Genomic DNA, 18,820 nt, shown 5'->3' with positions numbered 1-18,820 from the left:
AAAATCCTGGATCGTACAAGCCTCTTCTTTAATTTCAGTCGTCAACCATGTGTGAAAAAAACATTGGTTCCATACGTATCTAACATGTATGATATACGACATCCTTCAATTGAATACATTTTTTTTTTTTTTACCCATTTCATTTTGATATAGCGACTTCAAAGGCGATTTCTCTATAAAATGATAGGCCCATAGGCATATATTTTACTGGCGACATTGTTACTGGCGGCCGCTGAGTTCAAAATCGAGCAGGCAGAAAATATCCCATCCATCCATCCATCCATCCATCCATCCATTATCTTAACCCGCTTATCCTGAACAAGGTCGCAGGGGGGCTGGAGCCTATCCCAGCATACATTGGGCGAAAGGCAGGAATACACCCTGGGCAGGTCGCCAGTCCATCGCAGGGCTCACACACCATTCACTCACACACTCATACCTATGGGCAATTTAGACTCTCCAATCAGCCTAACCTGCATGTCTTTGGACTGTGGGAGGAAACCGGAGTACCCGGAGGAAACCCACGCAGACACGGGAAGAACATGCAAACTCCACACAGAGAGGCCCCGGCCGACGGGGATTCGAACCCAGACCTCCTTGAGGCGGCAGTGCTACCCACTGCACCATCCGTGCCGCCCAGAAAATATCCCATTAAACGAATTATTGGTCTTGACCTAGTTTCAATCATTTTCCTTGATTAACAGTGTGATTAAGCTCAATCAGATGTAGCCACTTTACTCAATTTGGCAAAAACAGAAATACAACTCTTTATTTGCACACATTTCAATCGACGTTATTCAAAATTGATTCCTCGATTCTGAGCTCAGGAGCCGGTCACAGAATAATATGGGAAATAGTCACTTACTCCTATACATTTGACACTATATATTGCATTGACATTGCTATATATTGTGTCCTTACATAAGATACACATAATGACATAAGACACCTTAATATTCAGGGCCTCCCCGCGCCAAAGCAATTATCTTCGCTTGGACCTGCCACGCGACTAGGATGATGGTTTTAACCATGAAGCAGTTTCATGATGCAAACACTGCCTCCATTGTGGGGTAGCCTGTAGCCTTGTGGCTAAGGTAAAGGACAGGGACGGAATATTGGCGGTTCAGTGACCGGTGTATCCACTGGAGAGATGAATCAATCAAGTGTAAATCGCTTCGGATTAAAGCGTCGGCGAAATAACAAATTACTATTTCTATTACCGAGGCTAAAATTTCCGCCTACTGTCTGCCATGCACATGCTTCAAGTACTGCACGTATGATACTTATAGCGTGTAGGGTACGTGCGCGAAATAATTCAAGTTGGCTTTACCAGGGTCTTCGAACAAAATAACACAAGAAAAAAAAAATCTGAACAATGTAGTAAACGTGAGAGAAAAATAGTTCAAACACCAATATATCAGCAATACGTTTAAAATAACATGACAAAAAGCAATCTTTTCCAGTGGAGATGACAGTAAAAACGACATTCACTCAAGAGCATCTGATTTACGGCTGCAAGTTCTAAAGATTATCCTGCGGATCTGGTTCAGTTTCAGGCCATAGATGAGAGGGTTTAGGATCGGTGGAACAACGAGGTACTCCAAGGCCAGGAAATTGCGGAGAGGCTGCAGACGGCTGTGGGAACCATAGCGAGCGTACATAATGTCAAAAACAATTGCCATCAAGAAGTTCGTCAATGAGATTAAATGGGGCAAACAAGTCTGCATGAATTTACTCCGTTCTTCCTGCGAGCGAACAGATGCTTTGATTATATTTACATAGGAAATCAAGATCAGCGCCGATTGTAAAATGTGAGAAAGCATGAGAATGTATCCATATATGTTGTTGACAGTGGGATCTATACACGACAACTTTACCACCGCCCAATTTGTGCAGTACATCTTTGCGATTTTGAATCCACATAGAGGTAGTCTGGTGACCAGGCCCATCGCAATACCTGATTCACAGAGGGATAACAGCCAGGTGAAAAGTAACAATTTCATCACTTTCCAAGGCGTGATGATGGAGTGGTAATTCAGCGGCTTGCATATTGCGACATACCTGTCATAAGCCATCACAGCCAACGTGGTCAATTCACAGAACACATAGCTGTATATTACAAACATTTGAACCAGGCAAGCTATATATGAAATAACTCTCAAGTCAGCTAAAAGGTCTACCAATATTTTCGGATAAAATGTAGACGCACCAAATATTCCATTCACACACAAGTTACACAGAAACAGAAGCATCGGCTCATGGAGCGTTTTCTCCAAAATAATTGTCACAATCAAAGTCAGGTTCACTGAAATAGTAAAAAGGTAAACGAGAAGAGTGACGACAAAATATGCGCGTTTCGTTGACATCGTCTCATTCAGTCCTTGTAGAACAAATACTATTTCAGTTGAATTATCCATGGTAGTTTTATACCAGGTGGGTGTAAAACACCTGGGTAGTTCTGAGCTGTTCTTGCGGCAGCTTTTCCGGTGATTATTTATCCTATACCACAAACAGGAACAGTACAGACGGTAAGCAATAAGTAGGTTGCTTCTTTGACTGTTTGTACAAATGCTTGTTGACTTCCTAATCCGAAATCATCATTACCTGTTAATGCTTGTCATTTGAATAAAATGCAAAAAAAAAGTCTATCTTAAATCCTATTCCAAGAAATCTTTTGCTGATGTTTAAGCTAAAGGTCTTCACTTGGTTTCTGTTTCTAACTGTATGAGAGAAAGCAGCATGCAGAAAGATTTAATGCCTATGTCCACTGTATCACACTTTATATATCTGGATTCTGTAATGGCCTTTGAGATTTGCCAGCTAATCAGCGTCCTCTACAGTAAAAAGAGAGATGAAAAAGAGAGATACCACAGGCAATAGATACCCCTGAGAATAGAGCATGTGTCTAGCTTGCATGGAAAGTGGTTTGTGTAACACATGTCCACAGTAACAGTATCTGCCTTCAAAGTAACATAACATATTGACAAGAACAGGCAGTTTAGCCCAGCAATGCTCATATATTCCTATGACTAAAGTGTACCTAATGATTTGTTTATTTAAAATCTAGATTGTGTCTAATACCTTAACAAACCGGGAGCAGGGGAGGGTTAAGGGCCTTGCTAAAGGGCCCAATGTTTGTGTGGATCTTATTGTGGCTACACATCGAACCACTGATGTTAACCACTACGCTACAGGGCGCCCCCCTATGCTACATGTCTTGGCAAGCTATTCCTGTGTGGAACGCCCTTAAGTCTATCCTCAGAACTTTGTTTGTTTTATGTGAGGAATCAATCTGGTTTCCCTCCTTTGAACCTTTTCCAGTACCTCGATATCTTTCTTGTTGTCTGGTCCCCAGAACTGTGCACAATAGTGTGGACTAACAACAGCATTGGATAAGGCATGTATAACTTCTTTAGATTCATAAGAGCGCCTGCCAAATGCCAATAATGTAATATACTCAATACTATTGGCTATGTATCCCAGCATCTTGTTGGAATTTATTACTGCTACAGCACATAGACAAGAACCTGAAAAGCTTTCATCAACTATTACTCTATTAGTCTTTTTAACTTGAGCACATTCCAATTTTTACCACCCATAATTTAGCCTTTTGTACCTCCTTTAGTTTTTCCAACTTATCTTACAGATATAGCTACCAAATTGTACTTGTTATTCCGTACCCAAAATATCTACTGATTTTCAGAAGCTTTTTATTAAAAAAATACAGTACTGTGCAGAAGACTTAGGCACCAAAGACTTCATTATATATTTGTTAGTTTTTTTTTTGTGTGTGTTAGTATAAAAGATTTCCAAATGTTAATTTTCCAAAAGATTTAATTTTACAGAGACATTTTTGTATTTAACTAAAAAAACAACATAATACTGGAAGCAATTGACTACTTTTTACATAAAAACTTGATCAAGGCTGTCTGAGATCAGAAGCAAGGAGCCAACCAAAGACTTCAGAAGAACTGTGGCAAGTTCTCCAACATGGAACTTGGAACAACCTCCCTGCTGATTGTCTTATAGAACTGCAGGACAGCGTTGGCTATCTCAGAGAACTGATGCAGTTTTAATGCCGAAGGGTGATCACAAAAAATATTGATTTGATTCAGTTTTTAACTATTCTGCCAAATTACTGAAATGTAATGTAAAATGTATCGTATGTTTATTTAGGACCTTTCATTGTATTTTTTTTAAAGAATCTTATCTGTACAGAATGTTATACAGGTGTCCAAGACTTTTGTACAGTACTGTATATTTTGTCATTTTTATGTTATGGGATATTTTCTGAGGGAAAAAAGGGAATAATCAGGCCTACATATTTTTTTTCATGATTCAATAAAACAAAAATGTGAAAAACACTTCTGTAACTCCCCACGCAGCTACTGAGTCATTCATCACATTGAAATTGAAAAATGATCCACTGAGACAAAATGTGAATATACACAATTGTGCTTTTTTCCTTTGCATATGTTCCTTAAAAATAAATACAAGTCATAATATAAAAAATAATTTGATCGAAAGCAAGGATCAGAGGCTTCCGTCTTATTTCTACGCTGAAGCAAAAATCAGCACAAAAAATCATGCAACTGTCTTTTTGGATTGATTTCAAATATGACTTTCAGAGAAAACAATTCAAGCAGCTTTAGCCAGGTTAACTGACAGAGGAATCCCCATGGTTCACAGTACATAGTAACCCTCTGTATCCAGCAGTGTTTGGAAATATTTGTCAATAATACTTTCATGTTTATCAGTAAGAGAATATTGTATAATTAATCATCTGATGATTTGTAGATTTGTATGAAACGAGAAAGACATACAAAACTGTCCATGTCTATTAAACAGTAACAGTTACACAGGGATTTTACTTTAATCAGGAAATTATACATTGAAATGATTTTCATTTATTTTCAATGATTCATGACTTCATTCCATCATCACCAAAGCCACAGAAACAACTAATTACACTCATAGTCCTGACACCCACAAATGGTTTAAATATGCCTTCAGCACACTTCTTTAACAAACAGTTTTTTATGCAGCGGATAACGATCTCGACGTATAAAACGCAGAGCAATTTTCTGTTAACAGCTGAACGAATTCACAGAAACAATTTGCACTACCTGCAATGACACGACACTATAATGGTATAACTGCAGAGTACTGGTCTTATATGTTTGTTTCTTAGACCGAGTAATGACAGTACACCCATAGAAAAGCGACATAGTGGAAACCAGATTCTGATTTTCTGTTTTTATACGATAAAAGTCACCAGAATGCAGGAAAGAAAGTCTCTGAAACTCTTTCTTTTTCTGTGGGAGGACCCCGACACCCTCGCCAGCAGGTACAACATCTCCCAACTTCTGAGGTTCCAGTATTGCCAAGTATGCTGTGACCATTATTCATAAACTTACGAAATCTTACCTCCCTGGGTGAAAATAAACGTGTTCCATCCGTATAGGCTATCTAACGTGTATGCTATGCGTCGTATTTTACTGGATAGGAAGTAATGTTTTCTGACTAATTTGATTTTGATAGAGCGTAATTTAACGTTGATATGCGTATAGGCCTACATTTTACAGGCGATAAGATCACAGTATGATATGGGATATATTAACCTTCTCTTACAGCCTACATTGAATACGGTATATTGCATTTGACATTTCTTTACGAAGCATATTATCTTCGACCAGACACACGAGGGTTATGGTTTTAAACATGAAGCAGTTTCATTGTGCAAACACAGGCTAAAACTGTGCCGCCTAGTCTATGCCATGCACATACAGTAGGCTACTTGTAACCTGTAGGCTACATGTGCGTAGTTAAAGTTGGCTATACCAGGGTAAAACCAGAAAAAAATAATCCGAGCAATGTAGTGAACGCCACGGATAAAATTTCGAGCTCCAATAGATTAGCGACAAGTTTAAAATGTAATCAAGTACCTACAGATGAATATTTAGCAGCCTGGAGTCGAAGGTAAAAACTACATTCACTTAAGAGCATCTGTTTTTCGGCTGCAAGTTCTGAAGATTCTCCGGCGGATCTGGTTCAGTTTCAGGCCGTAGATGAGGGGGTTTAGGAGCGGGGGCACTACGAGGAACTCCAAGGCCGTGAAATTGTGGAGAGCCTGCAGGCGGCGGGAACCATAGCGAGCGTACATGATGTCAAAAACGCTTGCCATCAAGAAGTTTGTCAATGCGATTAAATGGGGCAAACATGTCTGCATGAACTTATTCCGTTCTTCCTGTGATCGCACAGATGCTTTGATGATATTAACATAGGAAATCAAGATCAGTACTGATTGTGAAATGTGAGACAACACGAGAATGTATCCGTATATGTTATTAATAGTTGAATCTACACACGACAACTTTACCACCGCCCAGTTAGTGCAGTAAAGCTTTTCGACGTTGAATCCACATAGAGGTAGTCTGGTGACCAGGCCCATCGCAATACCTGATTCACAGAGGGATAACAGCCAGGTAAAAAGTAACAATTTCATCACTTTCCAAGGCGTGATGATGGAGTGGTAATTCAGCGGCTTGCATATTGCGACATATCTGTCATAAGCCATCACAGCTAACGTAGTCAATTCACAGAACACATAGCTGTATATTACAAACATTTGAGCCATGCAAGCTATATATGAAATAACACTCAATTCAGATAAAAGGTCCACCAATATTTTCGGATAAAATGTAGACGCACCAAATATTCCATTCACACACAAGTTACACAGAAATATAAGCATCGGCTCATGGAGCGTTTTCTCCAAAATAATTGTCACAATCAAAGTCAGGTTCACTGAAATAGTAAAAAGGTAAGCGAGAAGAGTGACGACAAAGTATGTGCGTTTCGTTGATATCGTCTCATTCAGTCCTTGTAGAACAAATACTATTTCAGTTGAATTCTCCATGTTATTTTTATACCAGGTGGGTGTAAAACACCTGGGTGGTTCTGAGCTGTTCTTGCGGCAGCTTTTCCGGTGATAATTTCTCCTGCACCACAAACAGGAAAAGTACAGACGGTAAGCAATAAGTAGGTTGCTTCTTTGACTGTTTGTACAAATGCTTGTTGACTTCCTAATCCGAAATCATCATTACCTGTTAATGCTTGTCATTTGAATAAAATGCAAAAAAGTAAATATTAAACCCTCAAATTTGACATAAAAACCTTTCATTCATCAAAAAAAATATTTTTTTTGCTGATGTTCTAGCTGAAGTGCTGAGGTCTTCGCTTGGTTTCTATTTCTAACTGTGCGAGAGAAAGCAGCATGCAGAAAGACTTAATGCCTACGTCGCTGTATCACATTTTATATATCTAGATTCTTTAACGGCCTCTGAGATTTGCCAGCCAATCAGCATCCTTCACACCTCGTATACTGAATTATAGCAAGCCAATAGGGAGAGACTAAAAAGAGAGATACCGCAGGTGTGTGCCCCTGAGAATAGAGCATGTGTCTAGCTTGCATGGAAAGTGGTTTGTCCACAGTTACATTATCTGCCTTCAAAGTAACATAGCATAATGACATAACAGGCCATTCAGCCTATCAATGCTCACATGTTCCTACCTCTAATGTGTACCGAATGATTCGTTTATTTAAAAGCTAGATTGTGTCTATATCAAGTTTTGTAACCTCTGCAGATTTAACTAATGTCAGGGTTGGGATGTAGTACCGGTCGGGACCACCAGGGGTTTATTATTTTCACCTGGCCCTCATTAGTGCCAAGGGAGCCTACCTCCTGAAAAGTATTTAAAGCCCTCTCTGACTATCGGTCTACGCTTTGGTGTTACTGTTCGCTCTGACACCAAGCCGGTATGCACGCGGTAAGACTCTGAGCCGTATTGAGTCAGGTATCGTGCAGGTTTGGGTTTCTGTCTCATTTAAAAAACAAAACAAAAAGAAAAGGTAAGGAAGACGCTCAGCCTGTTGGTGCTGTCTGCACGGCTGATGCCTTCCATAAGGTTCTTTGTTTTTCTTTGATTTCATTTTCGGCTCGTGTGAGCTTTCGGGTGAGGGACGTTGTCCCCGGTACATGTATTTTGGTTTGTGTTTTTTTCCTGAGCTGCGCCTCAAGGTTCTTTGTTTTCGTGCCTAATGTTTTACACCAGGTTGTTATTTTATTTTGTCCCCGGTCTGGGGTTACAGTGCTCGTTTTCAGCACTCATTTTTGTTGGGTTGTTCGCCCTTCGTTTTATTTTCCGGTGGCCGTTTTGTGGGCTGTTCCTTTTATTTTGGCCGGAGTTATCTCCAAGGATCTTCCGGGGTTTTGTGGCGAACACGTTCGCGTGTCCGCTTATAAGGGATACCCTTAGTCGTTCTGGGCTCTCCGCCAGTCCCCGACCTTATAGAACACCAAAAGCCAACATGGAGAGACCAGCGACGAGTGCAGTGATTGAGGTGGGGGATTCTCCGCTGGAGGTGGTTGTAGCCAGATTAGGCAGGAACAGGGGTTACAGGTGTTGCGTGCGCAACAGACTGCTACTGCCGAGCAGCAGACTATGGTGTTTCGACGCCAGGATGAAATATTGGCCAGGTTAGGTCAGCAGCAGGATGTGCTACTAGGACTTGCTGAAACCTTCTGGCAATTAGCGAGCGAGTTCCGTTTATCCCAGGCACAAGCACCAGCCCCTGATACCCCTCAACCATCCAATCCTCCCCAACCAGTCTTTCCCACTTACCAACCCATTACACCTGTGGTCAGGAAGCCCAAGCTACAGCTTCCGTTACGGTATGGTGGAGAGGCGGGCAAATGTAGGGGGTTCCTCTCCCAGTGTCTCATTTTTTTCACGTTTTTCTACTGAGGATTCTCAGGTTGCTTTTATGGTAATCCACACAGAACCGCCAGGCCCCATCCTTCTTCCGGACCAGGACCACCGGTGCGGCCCAGGGACTGGAACTCTCCACAATCACCCTGCTCTCCAGCATCCCCTGCACCAAGGACCACAGCTCCGGGTACAGACATGGGGGCAGAGGGCGATAGCACTCACGACAAGGGGGAGCATTCCCGGTCGGTATCGGATGGTATACTACCTCGGTCCGGCCAAAGTCCTCCTCATGTGCCGCGAACACCACCACTCCAGTAGGCCCCGGGCCTGCTGTTGCTGCTCTGGGGTGAGGCCCTCCAACTCGGGAGAAGGCAGAGGGCTCCCCACCCCTAGGGGGGCCTGCGCAGTCCGCATGTCCACCTCCACCTCCCCAGGTCACGCTCACCCTGTACCTGCGAGGGGGCGATGCAGGACACCGTGGCTAGGGGGCGCCCCCGGGGTCAGGAAAGAGGGTAGGGGTGCACGTTAACCACGCGGAGGGGGACCTTCCCCCCCTGCACACACAGACCACAGCCTGGCCCACCTACCACTCACCTCCATCCACCACCCCCTCCAACAAACACACCTCCCCATCCACCTTTTCCCACCCCTCCACGGGTAGCCACTGCACCACCTCGGTGCATGCCGGGACCTCCGTATCCGCCCCCCGGGTCAGACGGACCACACCCTCCAGCGGGGCCGCCGCCGGGGACCGCACCCGGCGACAGGCATCGAAGGCTTGACCCCACGCCCGGCGTGCCTGACCCTGATGAGAGGCAGAAAAGGTCAGAGAGCCGGGCTGCACACCCCTAACGACCTCCTCCCAACAGTGGGCGGTCACGTTCATGCCTAGGATCGCATTATCCGCATTATCCCAGTTATGGTCACGATCACCCCCTTCCCCGGGATCTTCACGCCCCCTACCACAAAATCCATGAGGGCATAGCCCACAAAAGGGATATCCAGCCCGTTGGCCACCCGAAGGGTTAGCCACTCTAGGCTGGCGGTGGCCCTAGATTTTATTACGGGGTTGCCGTCATCTGAAGGCAACACAGTTATTTTGGTGGCGGTAGACCGGTTTTCCAAGGCGGCTCATTTCGTGGCGCTACCAAAATTACCGTCGGCAGCGGAACCGCGCAGTTGGTGGTAGACCACGTTTTTAGATTACACGGTCTGCCCCATGACATTCAACTTTGTCTGACCGGGGACCCCAGTTCGCTTCTCGTTTCTGCTCCCTGTTAGGGGCCTCTGTGAGTCTCTCATCTGGCTTTCACCCAGAGACCAATGGGCAGACGGAATGCACAAACCAGACGCTGGAGAACACGCTCCGGTGCCTAGCCGCTGCCAACCCCACGTCATGGTCGTGGGGTTGGCAGCCTTATAACTAATGTGTATGTCCATTGCCGTTGGTGTGTGAGTGTGTGTGAATGGGTGAATGAGAGACGTTCATTTAAAAGCGCTTTGGATAAAAGTGCTATATAAAGGCAGAGCAGTGGTCCCAGCTCTGATCCTTGTGGGACTTCACTTCCCACAATACCATGCTCAGATAAGATCCATCCTATTTCTCTTTCTTTACTGTTTCCGAACCCACTCTGAAATGCCTCCTGCAATTCTTACCATCTTCATTTTGATAATAAGTTTGTCATGTGGTACCTTATCAAATGCTTTTTGGAAATCAAAGTATAACATATCATAATCGCTGCTACCATCAAAAAAAAAACTTCCACTGCATTTTGAAAACTTGTAAATTACACTGCTTTTGCTTGAAAACTATGATTCCATTGGTGTTATTGCATCCTTTGCATGCAATGATCACTTGAAGTCTGTGACCCATAAACATCACCAGGTGCTGAGCATCTTCTCTGGTGAAGCACTATCAGGCCTGTACTGCAGCCATCTTCAGCTCCTGCTTGTTTTTAGGGCTAGCTACAGTGGGGCAAAAAAGTATTTAGTCAGCCACCAATTGTGCAAGTTCTCCCACTTAAAAAGATGAGAGGCCTGTAATTTTATAAAAGTATACCTCAACTATGAGAGAAAAATGAGAAGAAAAAAAAATCCAGAAAATCACATTGTCTGATTTTTAAAGAATTTATTTGCAAATTATGGTGGAAAATAAGTATTTGGTCAATAACAAAAGTTAATCTCAATACTTTGTTATATACCCTTTGTTGGCAATGACAGAGGTCAAACGTTTTCTGTAAGTCTTCACAAGGTTTTCACACTGTGCTGCTGGTATTTTGGCCCATTCCTCCATGCAGATCTCCTCTAGAGCAGTGATGTTTTGGGACTGTCGCTGGGCAACACGGACTTTCAACTCCCTCCAAAGATTTTCTATGGGGTTGAGATCTGGAGACTGGCTAGGCCACTCCAGGACCTTGAAATGCTTCTTACGAAGCCACTCCTTCGTTGCTCGGGCGGTGTGTTTGGGATCATTGTCATGCTGAAAGACCCAGCCACGTTTCATCTTCAATGCCCTTGCTGATGGAAGGAGGTTTTCACTCAAAATCTCACGATACATGGCCCCATTCATTCTTTCCTTTACACGGATCAGTCGTCCTGGTCCCTTTGCAGAAAAACAGCCCCAAAGCATGTTTCCACCCCCATGCTTCACAGTAGGTATGGTGTTCTTTGGATGCAACTCAGCATTCTTTCTCCTCCAAACACGACAAGTTGAGTTTTTACCAAAAAGTTCAATTTTGGTTTCATTTGACCATATGACATTCTCCCAATCCTCTTCTGGATCATCCAAATGCTCTCTAGCAAACTTCAGACGGGCCTGGACATGTACTGGCTTAAGCAGAGGGACACGTCTGGCACTGCAGGATTTGAGTCCCTGGCGGCGTAGTGTGTTACTGATGGTAGCCTTTGTTACTTTGGTCCCAGCTCTCTGCAAGTCATTCACTAGGTCCCCCCGTGTGGTTCTGGGATTTTTGCTCACCATTCTTGTGATCATTTTGACCCCACGGGGTGAGATCTTGCGTGGAGCCCCAGATCGAGGGAGATTATCAGTGGTCTTGTATGTCTTCCATTTTCTAATAATTGCTCCCACAGTTGATTTCTTCACACCAAGCTGCTTACCTATTGCAGATTCAGGCTTCCCAGCCTGGTGCAGGTCTACAATTTTGTTTCTGGTGTCCTTTGACAGCTCTTTGGTCTTGGCCATAGTGGAGTTTGGAGTGCGACTGTTTGAGGTTGTGGACAGGTGTCTTTTATACTGATAACGAGTTCAAACAGGTGCCATTAATACAGGTAACGAGTGGAGGACAGAGGAGCCTCTTCAAGAAGAAGTTACAGGTCTGTGAGAGCCAGAAATCTTGCTTGTTTGTAGGTGACCAAATACTTATTTTACCGAGGAATTTACCAATTAATTCATTAAAAATCCTACAATGTGATTTCCTGGATTCTTTCCCCCCATTCTGTCTCTCATAGTTGAAGTGTACCTATGATGAAAATTACAGGCCTCTCTCATCTTTTTAAGTGGGAGAACTTGCACAATTGGTGGCTGACTAAATACTTTTTTGCCCCACTGTACCTTATGTTTTCTCTTCAGCATATGAAAGGCAAATTCAATTAGAATCCGATTGGGTGAATGACTTGGCCAATCAAGTTTTTTCCCATTTTTGCCTTTGAAAACCTCTTTAGCAGTGTGTTTTGGATCATAGTCTTACTGTAGGATGAAGTGCTGTCCAATGAGTTTGGAGGCATTTGCTTGAACTTGAGCAGATGAGATCCTTCTGTACACATTAGAATGAATCAATACATCTCAATACATGTCCAAATGCAACAAATTTAAGTAGTTCACTTAAATATTTTTATTCCAGTTGTGCCAATTATACCAAGCACCAAAAACAAAATTTAAAGGCCATTTATTTACATATTTTCTGTATTATTATAATTATTATAATTATTATAATTATTATTATTTTTATTATTATTACAACTTAACTTACAGATACAGAATAGCGATATGATTTTACTTGGTGTTCCTAAACCAAAATAGCTTGTGATTTAGCTTTAAAATATATATATTTTGTCATTCCTATGTTATGGGATATTTTCTGAGTGAAAAATGGGAACAAAAAAAAAATCTGAATTTTATAGGCCTATATTGTTTTTAAAACAATTCAATAAAATTTTATGATTTATTAATTTGCAGATGTTACTAAAAAATAAATATGTCATAAAAAAGTTAGCATCTGTGTCTCAGAGAGGAGTTCGGTTATTTTCTGTAGCCTATCTCAGTTTGCAAAACGAAACGAGTGCAAGTCAATCTCATATGAAGGAAATTGTTAATCTATCGTGTAGAATGCGCTTCTAATTTATATTGCGCTAAATTTCGCATCCAACAAATGCCCTAATCTTTAGAATCGATGCGCTATGTCAAGGGCTGTTTTTGGAATTACTTTACACATAATTGTACGTTTTAATTCTACGTCGGAACTAAATTACTTAGTGCAACCGGTTTAGCCTACGTTTGAACTTATACTGGAACTTATATTGGTGCAACAGGCTGCTGGACTTTATGGACATTAATGAGTAATTTGCCATTATCAGAAAAAACCATACATGATGTTAATGTTAATAAATTGTTACAATTGTGTGTTCACTGATATATGTTAGAGTAGCATATATCCCACTAAGGCAGCATCCAATAGGTGTATTTTGGCTTTGAAAGAGGCTAATGATTGCTAACATCGCCGACTGCCAAATCGGAATGTGACTTTGTAAAGCTCATATTCAGAATCGGTAGAGTGTGTCGCTGTCTTGGGGCTACCCGTGTGTGTCAGCCCAGGGCCTCAAAACCCCTTAATGCGGCCCTGCGTATGAGAAGTAAAAATGTCTAAATTCCATTCCATCGCAATACCTGATTCACAGAGGGATAACAGCCAGGCGAAATTTCCCCACCTTCCGGGGCGTGATGATGGAGTGGTAATTGAGCGGCTTGCATATCGCGACATACTTGTCATATGCCATCACAGCTAACGTAGTGCCTGACAAAGTATGTTCGTTTGTTTGACTCATTCTCATTCAACAAACACAAATTTAGTTGAATTCTTCATGGTAGTTCAGATGTGAAAACACCACCAGGGAGGTTCTATGCTTCTCCCGTGGTAGCTTTTCCGGCGATAATTTCTCCTGTACCGCAAACAGGCGTAGACGGCAAGCAAAAAGCTTATGCTTATTTGTACAAATGCTCGTAAACTTCCTACTCCGAAATTATTATCTATTAACAATGCTTGCCATACGAATAAAATGCAAAGAACTGTCTATGGTTGAAATCCAGTTTGAACTGTTGAACGTCGAACTGTTTCTGTTTCTAACTCAACATGACAAATAAATATATAATGGCTATGCCCGTAACACTTTTTATATATACCTGGATTCTGTAACGGCCTTTGAGACTTCCCAACGAATTAACGTTCTCTACATAGAGTCTGTTTAATTAAATCAATTGGGAGAGACTACAAAAGCGAGATGCCACTGGCAATTGTTAAATCTGTCCCGATTAATAGAATGTGTGTATTTATCTTGCATGAAAAGTGGTTCGTATGACACACGTATGTCCACTGTTAAAGTATCCTTCTTTAAAATTCATCTTATTTGCATACAGAAAAACTTACTTATAAAATTCAATTTTTAGTAGTATTTAAATGCGTTAAAGGTGCACCATACACAACCTCTTGCATTGTTCAAACTTTTCAATGCAAGATCGGTAATGATTTCGGGATGTAGATAAAAATGACTCTTTAAAATCCAATTATTGGAGGACTAATTGATTGATTCAATGTCCATGCATAAAAAGCAGCCTGGACACCATCGCCATCCAGCAATCTTGTTTAATTACATTACATTTCGTCATTTAGCAGACGCTCTTATCCAGAGCGACGTACAATCAAGTTCAAATCAGAACCAGGGACAAGTGCGTTCTGACGTCCACAGAAAGGCCATTTCACCACCACGGGGCTCCCATTACATTACATTAATGGCATTTGGCAGACACTCTTATCCAGAGCGACGTACAACAAAGTGCATACCCATAACCAGAGATAAGTGCGCTGAAAGACCCTAGAGGGAAGTACAATTTCATACTGCGATTGTTTCCAAACGCTGCTATAATATTCCACCTAGATCAGACCAGATGCACCCTACTTCACGACCCGGTTTGGAAACAATCGCTCCCATAGGGTGCTTCAGTGGTGGTGTACCTCCAAGATAACTCTCCCCTTCTATCTAGATGTGGATATCAGCCATATTAAATTCTGCATGGATTACATAAATTGTTCTTTTTCCCGCTTAGAGTTGACAATGCATGTTTGTTCAATTGTCACAACCAAGTATAGCCATAAGACAGCACTGGATTCTCTCTAGACCAGCGATCATCATTCCTGGTTCTGGAGGACCCCTGGGTCTGCAGGTTTCTCCTGTTACTTGGTACTTAATTGATACATTAAAGCAGTGAATTACAGTTAACTCATATAATGGCAATCCCTTGTCCCCTGATTCAATCGGTTTGGCACTTGGGGGCAGAATGTGTTTCTGTGGTTTCTTACTGACACCACGTGGTGTAGATCGCAAACTGCAGGAGAGAGGGCATTATAATTGCCCAGCCATTCCCATTTACAGTTTACAGTTTCCATGTAAATCGTCATTAAAGCACTTATCTTTATCGTTACTTTAGCCTTATAGTTAATTGGTTCCCACATTTTTATTTAGTTGTACTGTCACATTTCAACTATACAGTGCAATGTCACTCTTTGTGTTGTTGTGTTTACTGTTTACTGCATTGTACTGTGTTACAGTATCAATAAACTTCATTCTCAATATTGATATTTATTTGTGAACTCAATCAGGGGAGTCAGTGATACTATGCACAAGCTCTGTATTTGCTGCTGCTAAACTGTTGTACAGCCACTGACCCACAGACATCACCTATTTCATGTTACAGCCCAACATCGCACAATTTAAACCTTTTCCCCACATTTTACTGTGCCATGAGCCAAAATACCATATTTCTAACATTACAGTCAATGTTTATAACAGAAGCATTTAAAATATACCCTCTGTGACCTATAATGAAGAATAATTTTAATTTGGAACATAATTTTACCTGCCAAAAAATCTGTGTGTATGTATCATTTGATATCTTGTCCCCACATAAATCTGGATTCTGATTGATTCCTTTGTTAAGTTGCGTTGCCGGACTGTGTTGCTGTTGACTCGGGTCTTATATATCATCACCTAATCATCACAGCACTCCAAATTAAGGTGGAAACCAGAAAAATATTTAGGACATGTGGCTTGACAAAGTGAAAACATTTTGGAACTTATTGGTCTTCTGCTGCTGTAGCCAGTCCCCTTAGAGGTTTAACACGTTGTGTGCTCAGCGATGCTCTTCTGCATACCACTATTGTATTGTGTCGTAATTTGCGTTACTGTCACCTTCCTATCAGCTTTGACCACTCTGGTCCTTCTCCTCTAATCTCTCTCATTAACAACATTAAATATAATTGAGTGTATATTACCATTAAGATACCAATAAAAGTGTTGGTCGGTTGAGGGCTAAGGATATTTTTTGTTAGGGATATACAAAGCCTAGGATGTGCTTTGAGAACTGAGCTAAGGAAATTACTCAACGGTTGGAATACAACAAAATAAAAACAATGCTATGTTTACTTTCAGTATTTTAAAGCCTTTAATGTACAAACATCATATATCCCAGCGTAACACATAATTTGTGAAACATAATTACGAAAACCCATACTCCATGAAGATTAATCAATACTGTTTTATGGTAAACAATGAACGAATCACAGAACCAAGGTGCGTATGCGGACATATGTATGCACCAGCCTATATATTACATCTTCTCTATGAATCAATTTCTGTCACTTGTAAAACCGGGCCGTGAAGTAGGGTACATCTGGTCTGATCTAGGTGGAATATTATAGCAGCGTTTGGAAATAATCGCAGTATGCAGTAATATAATTTCATTTTCTGACCATTTTGTTTAAATGATAACTCCCCGAGTGAAAAGGAACTGATGTTTTCATACATGTTCATATAGGCCTATTCAATTCAACGTTTTTTTATCTCTTCTATCTTGACAAGAGAATGTTTCCGAAATATTTAACTCTGATGCTGCTATATCTCTGACACGATATGTTGCCTTTGGCATTTTATATCGTTATATATTTTTTCTTACATAAGCAATTAAATGAGACATGACTTTCTTAAGATAAGTGATTTTTTTTCAAATGCAAACTGCGCGCCCAAGCAATTATCTGCGCTTGGAAACCATGATGAGAAGAGTTATAGTTTTAACCATGAAGCAACTTCATTATGCAAACATCGAGGTTAAAATCTAGGTGGTAAACGTGACAGATTCGAAGACTCATCACTATTCAAACACCAATACTTCACACGCAAATTAATTCAAGCACATATTAAAAAATAATAATAATAATAATAATAATAATATTTATATTATTTATAATATTTATCTTTTTTTCCCCCCCAGCCTTGGACAGGAAGGTGAAAACGACATTCACTTTAGAGCATCTATTTTCCGGCTGCAAATTCTAAAGATTCTCCTGCGGATCTGTTTCAGTTTCAGGCCGTAGATGAGGGGGTTTAGGAGCGGTGGAACTACGAGGTACTCCAGGGACATGAAATTGCGGAGAGCGTGCAGGCGGTTGCGGGAACCATACCGAGCGTACATGATGTCAAAAACGAGTGCAATGAAAAAGTTGATCAATGTGATTAAATGTGGCAAACATGTCTGCATGAACTTATTTCGTTGTTCCTGCGAGCGCACAGATGCTTTGATGATATTAACATAGGAAATCAAGATCAGTACTGCTTGTGAAATATGAGAAAACGTGAGAGTGTATCCGTATATGTTGTTGATTGTGGTGTCTACACATGACAACTTTATCACTGCCCAGTTAGTGCAGTAAAGCTTTTCAATGTTGAATCCACACAGAGGTAGTCTGGCTACCAGAGCCATCCCAATAACTGATTCACAGATGGATAATAGCCAGGTAAAAAGCAGCAATTTCATCACCTTCCGGGGCGTCATGATGGAGTGATAATTGAGCGGCTTGCAAATCGCGACATACCTGTCGTAAGCCATCACTGTTAGCGTAGTCATTTCGCAGAAGGTATAGCTGTATATTACAAACATTTGAGCAAGACAAGCTTCGTACGAAATAACACTCCAATCAGATGAAAGGTCCACTAATATTTTCGGATAAAACGTAGAGGCCCCAAATATCCCATTTACACACAAGTTACACAGAAATATAAACATGGGCTCATGCAGCGTTTTCTCCAAAGTAACTGTCACAATCAAAGTCAAGTTCACCAAAATAGTACAGATGTAAGCGAGAAGAGTAAGGGCAAAGTAGGCGCGTTTGTTTGTCATCGTCCCATTCAGTCCTTGGAGGACAAACACTATTTCAGTTGAATTCTCCATGATGGATTTATAACAGTTGTGTATAAAACACCGAGGAAACGGAGATGTACTTGCGCCAGATTTCCCAGTGTTAATTTCTCCTATACCGCAAAGGGGAAAAAACATAGGCCGTCTGCAGAGATCAGACTGCCTGTTTGTACGAAGGCTTCAAGACTTCCTTCCTCTAAATCATCTAGCTCTGATTTTACATAATGCTTACCATTTGAATAAAGTGCAAATAACTGAACGGTTGAAACCTCTAATCATTCTTCAGATGTAACATTAAAACCTTCATACGTCCAAAATAATAAAATCATTTGGTGAAGTTACGCCCAAGGGCTAAAGTCTTCATTCGGTTTCTCCGTCTTACTGTACACGAGGAAGTCATATGCAGGAAGATTGAATGCCTATCTATACCCACCGTATATATAGGCTGTCTGTGTTGTATAAATTGCCTTTGAGATTTGCAAGCTAATCACCGTAAATAAGAGAAAGAGAACACAGGAAACCGTTAAATACGACCATGGAATGTGTGTATGTAGTATGCACGAGTCC

The 18,820-nt window shown here is 41.3% G+C and overlaps 3 protein-coding genes across 3 annotated transcripts; all 3 read right to left on the bottom strand.

The window, feature by feature from the left end:
- Positions 1 to 1,487: 1,487 nt before the first annotated feature.
- LOC133107441 (olfactory receptor 8I2-like) lies at positions 1,488 to 2,417 on the bottom strand. Its single transcript, XM_061216428.1, has one exon. It carries the CDS (start codon positions 2,415 to 2,417, stop codon positions 1,488 to 1,490), a length of 930 nt encoding a protein of 309 aa, XP_061072412.1.
- A 3,575-nt stretch (positions 2,418 to 5,992) lies between these two features.
- LOC133107208 (olfactory receptor 8I2-like) lies at positions 5,993 to 6,919 on the bottom strand. Its single transcript, XM_061216154.1, has one exon. It carries the CDS (start codon positions 6,917 to 6,919, stop codon positions 5,993 to 5,995), a length of 927 nt encoding a protein of 308 aa, XP_061072138.1.
- A 10,437-nt stretch (positions 6,920 to 17,356) lies between these two features.
- On the bottom strand, positions 17,357 to 18,286 carry LOC133108647 (putative gustatory receptor clone PTE03). The gene has a single exon (XM_061218273.1). The coding sequence runs from the start codon at positions 18,284 to 18,286 to the stop codon at positions 17,357 to 17,359; it is 930 nt and encodes a 309-aa protein (XP_061074257.1).
- Between the last annotated feature and the right edge of the window lie 534 nt (positions 18,287 to 18,820).

Source organism: Conger conger, chromosome 13 (assembly GCF_963514075.1).
Source record: "Conger conger chromosome 13, fConCon1.1, whole genome shotgun sequence".
Classification (NCBI taxonomy): Eukaryota; Metazoa; Chordata; class Actinopteri; order Anguilliformes; family Congridae; genus Conger; species Conger conger.
Note: the sequence above shows the minus strand (reverse complement) of the source record. Positions and strands in the feature narration are given on the sequence as shown.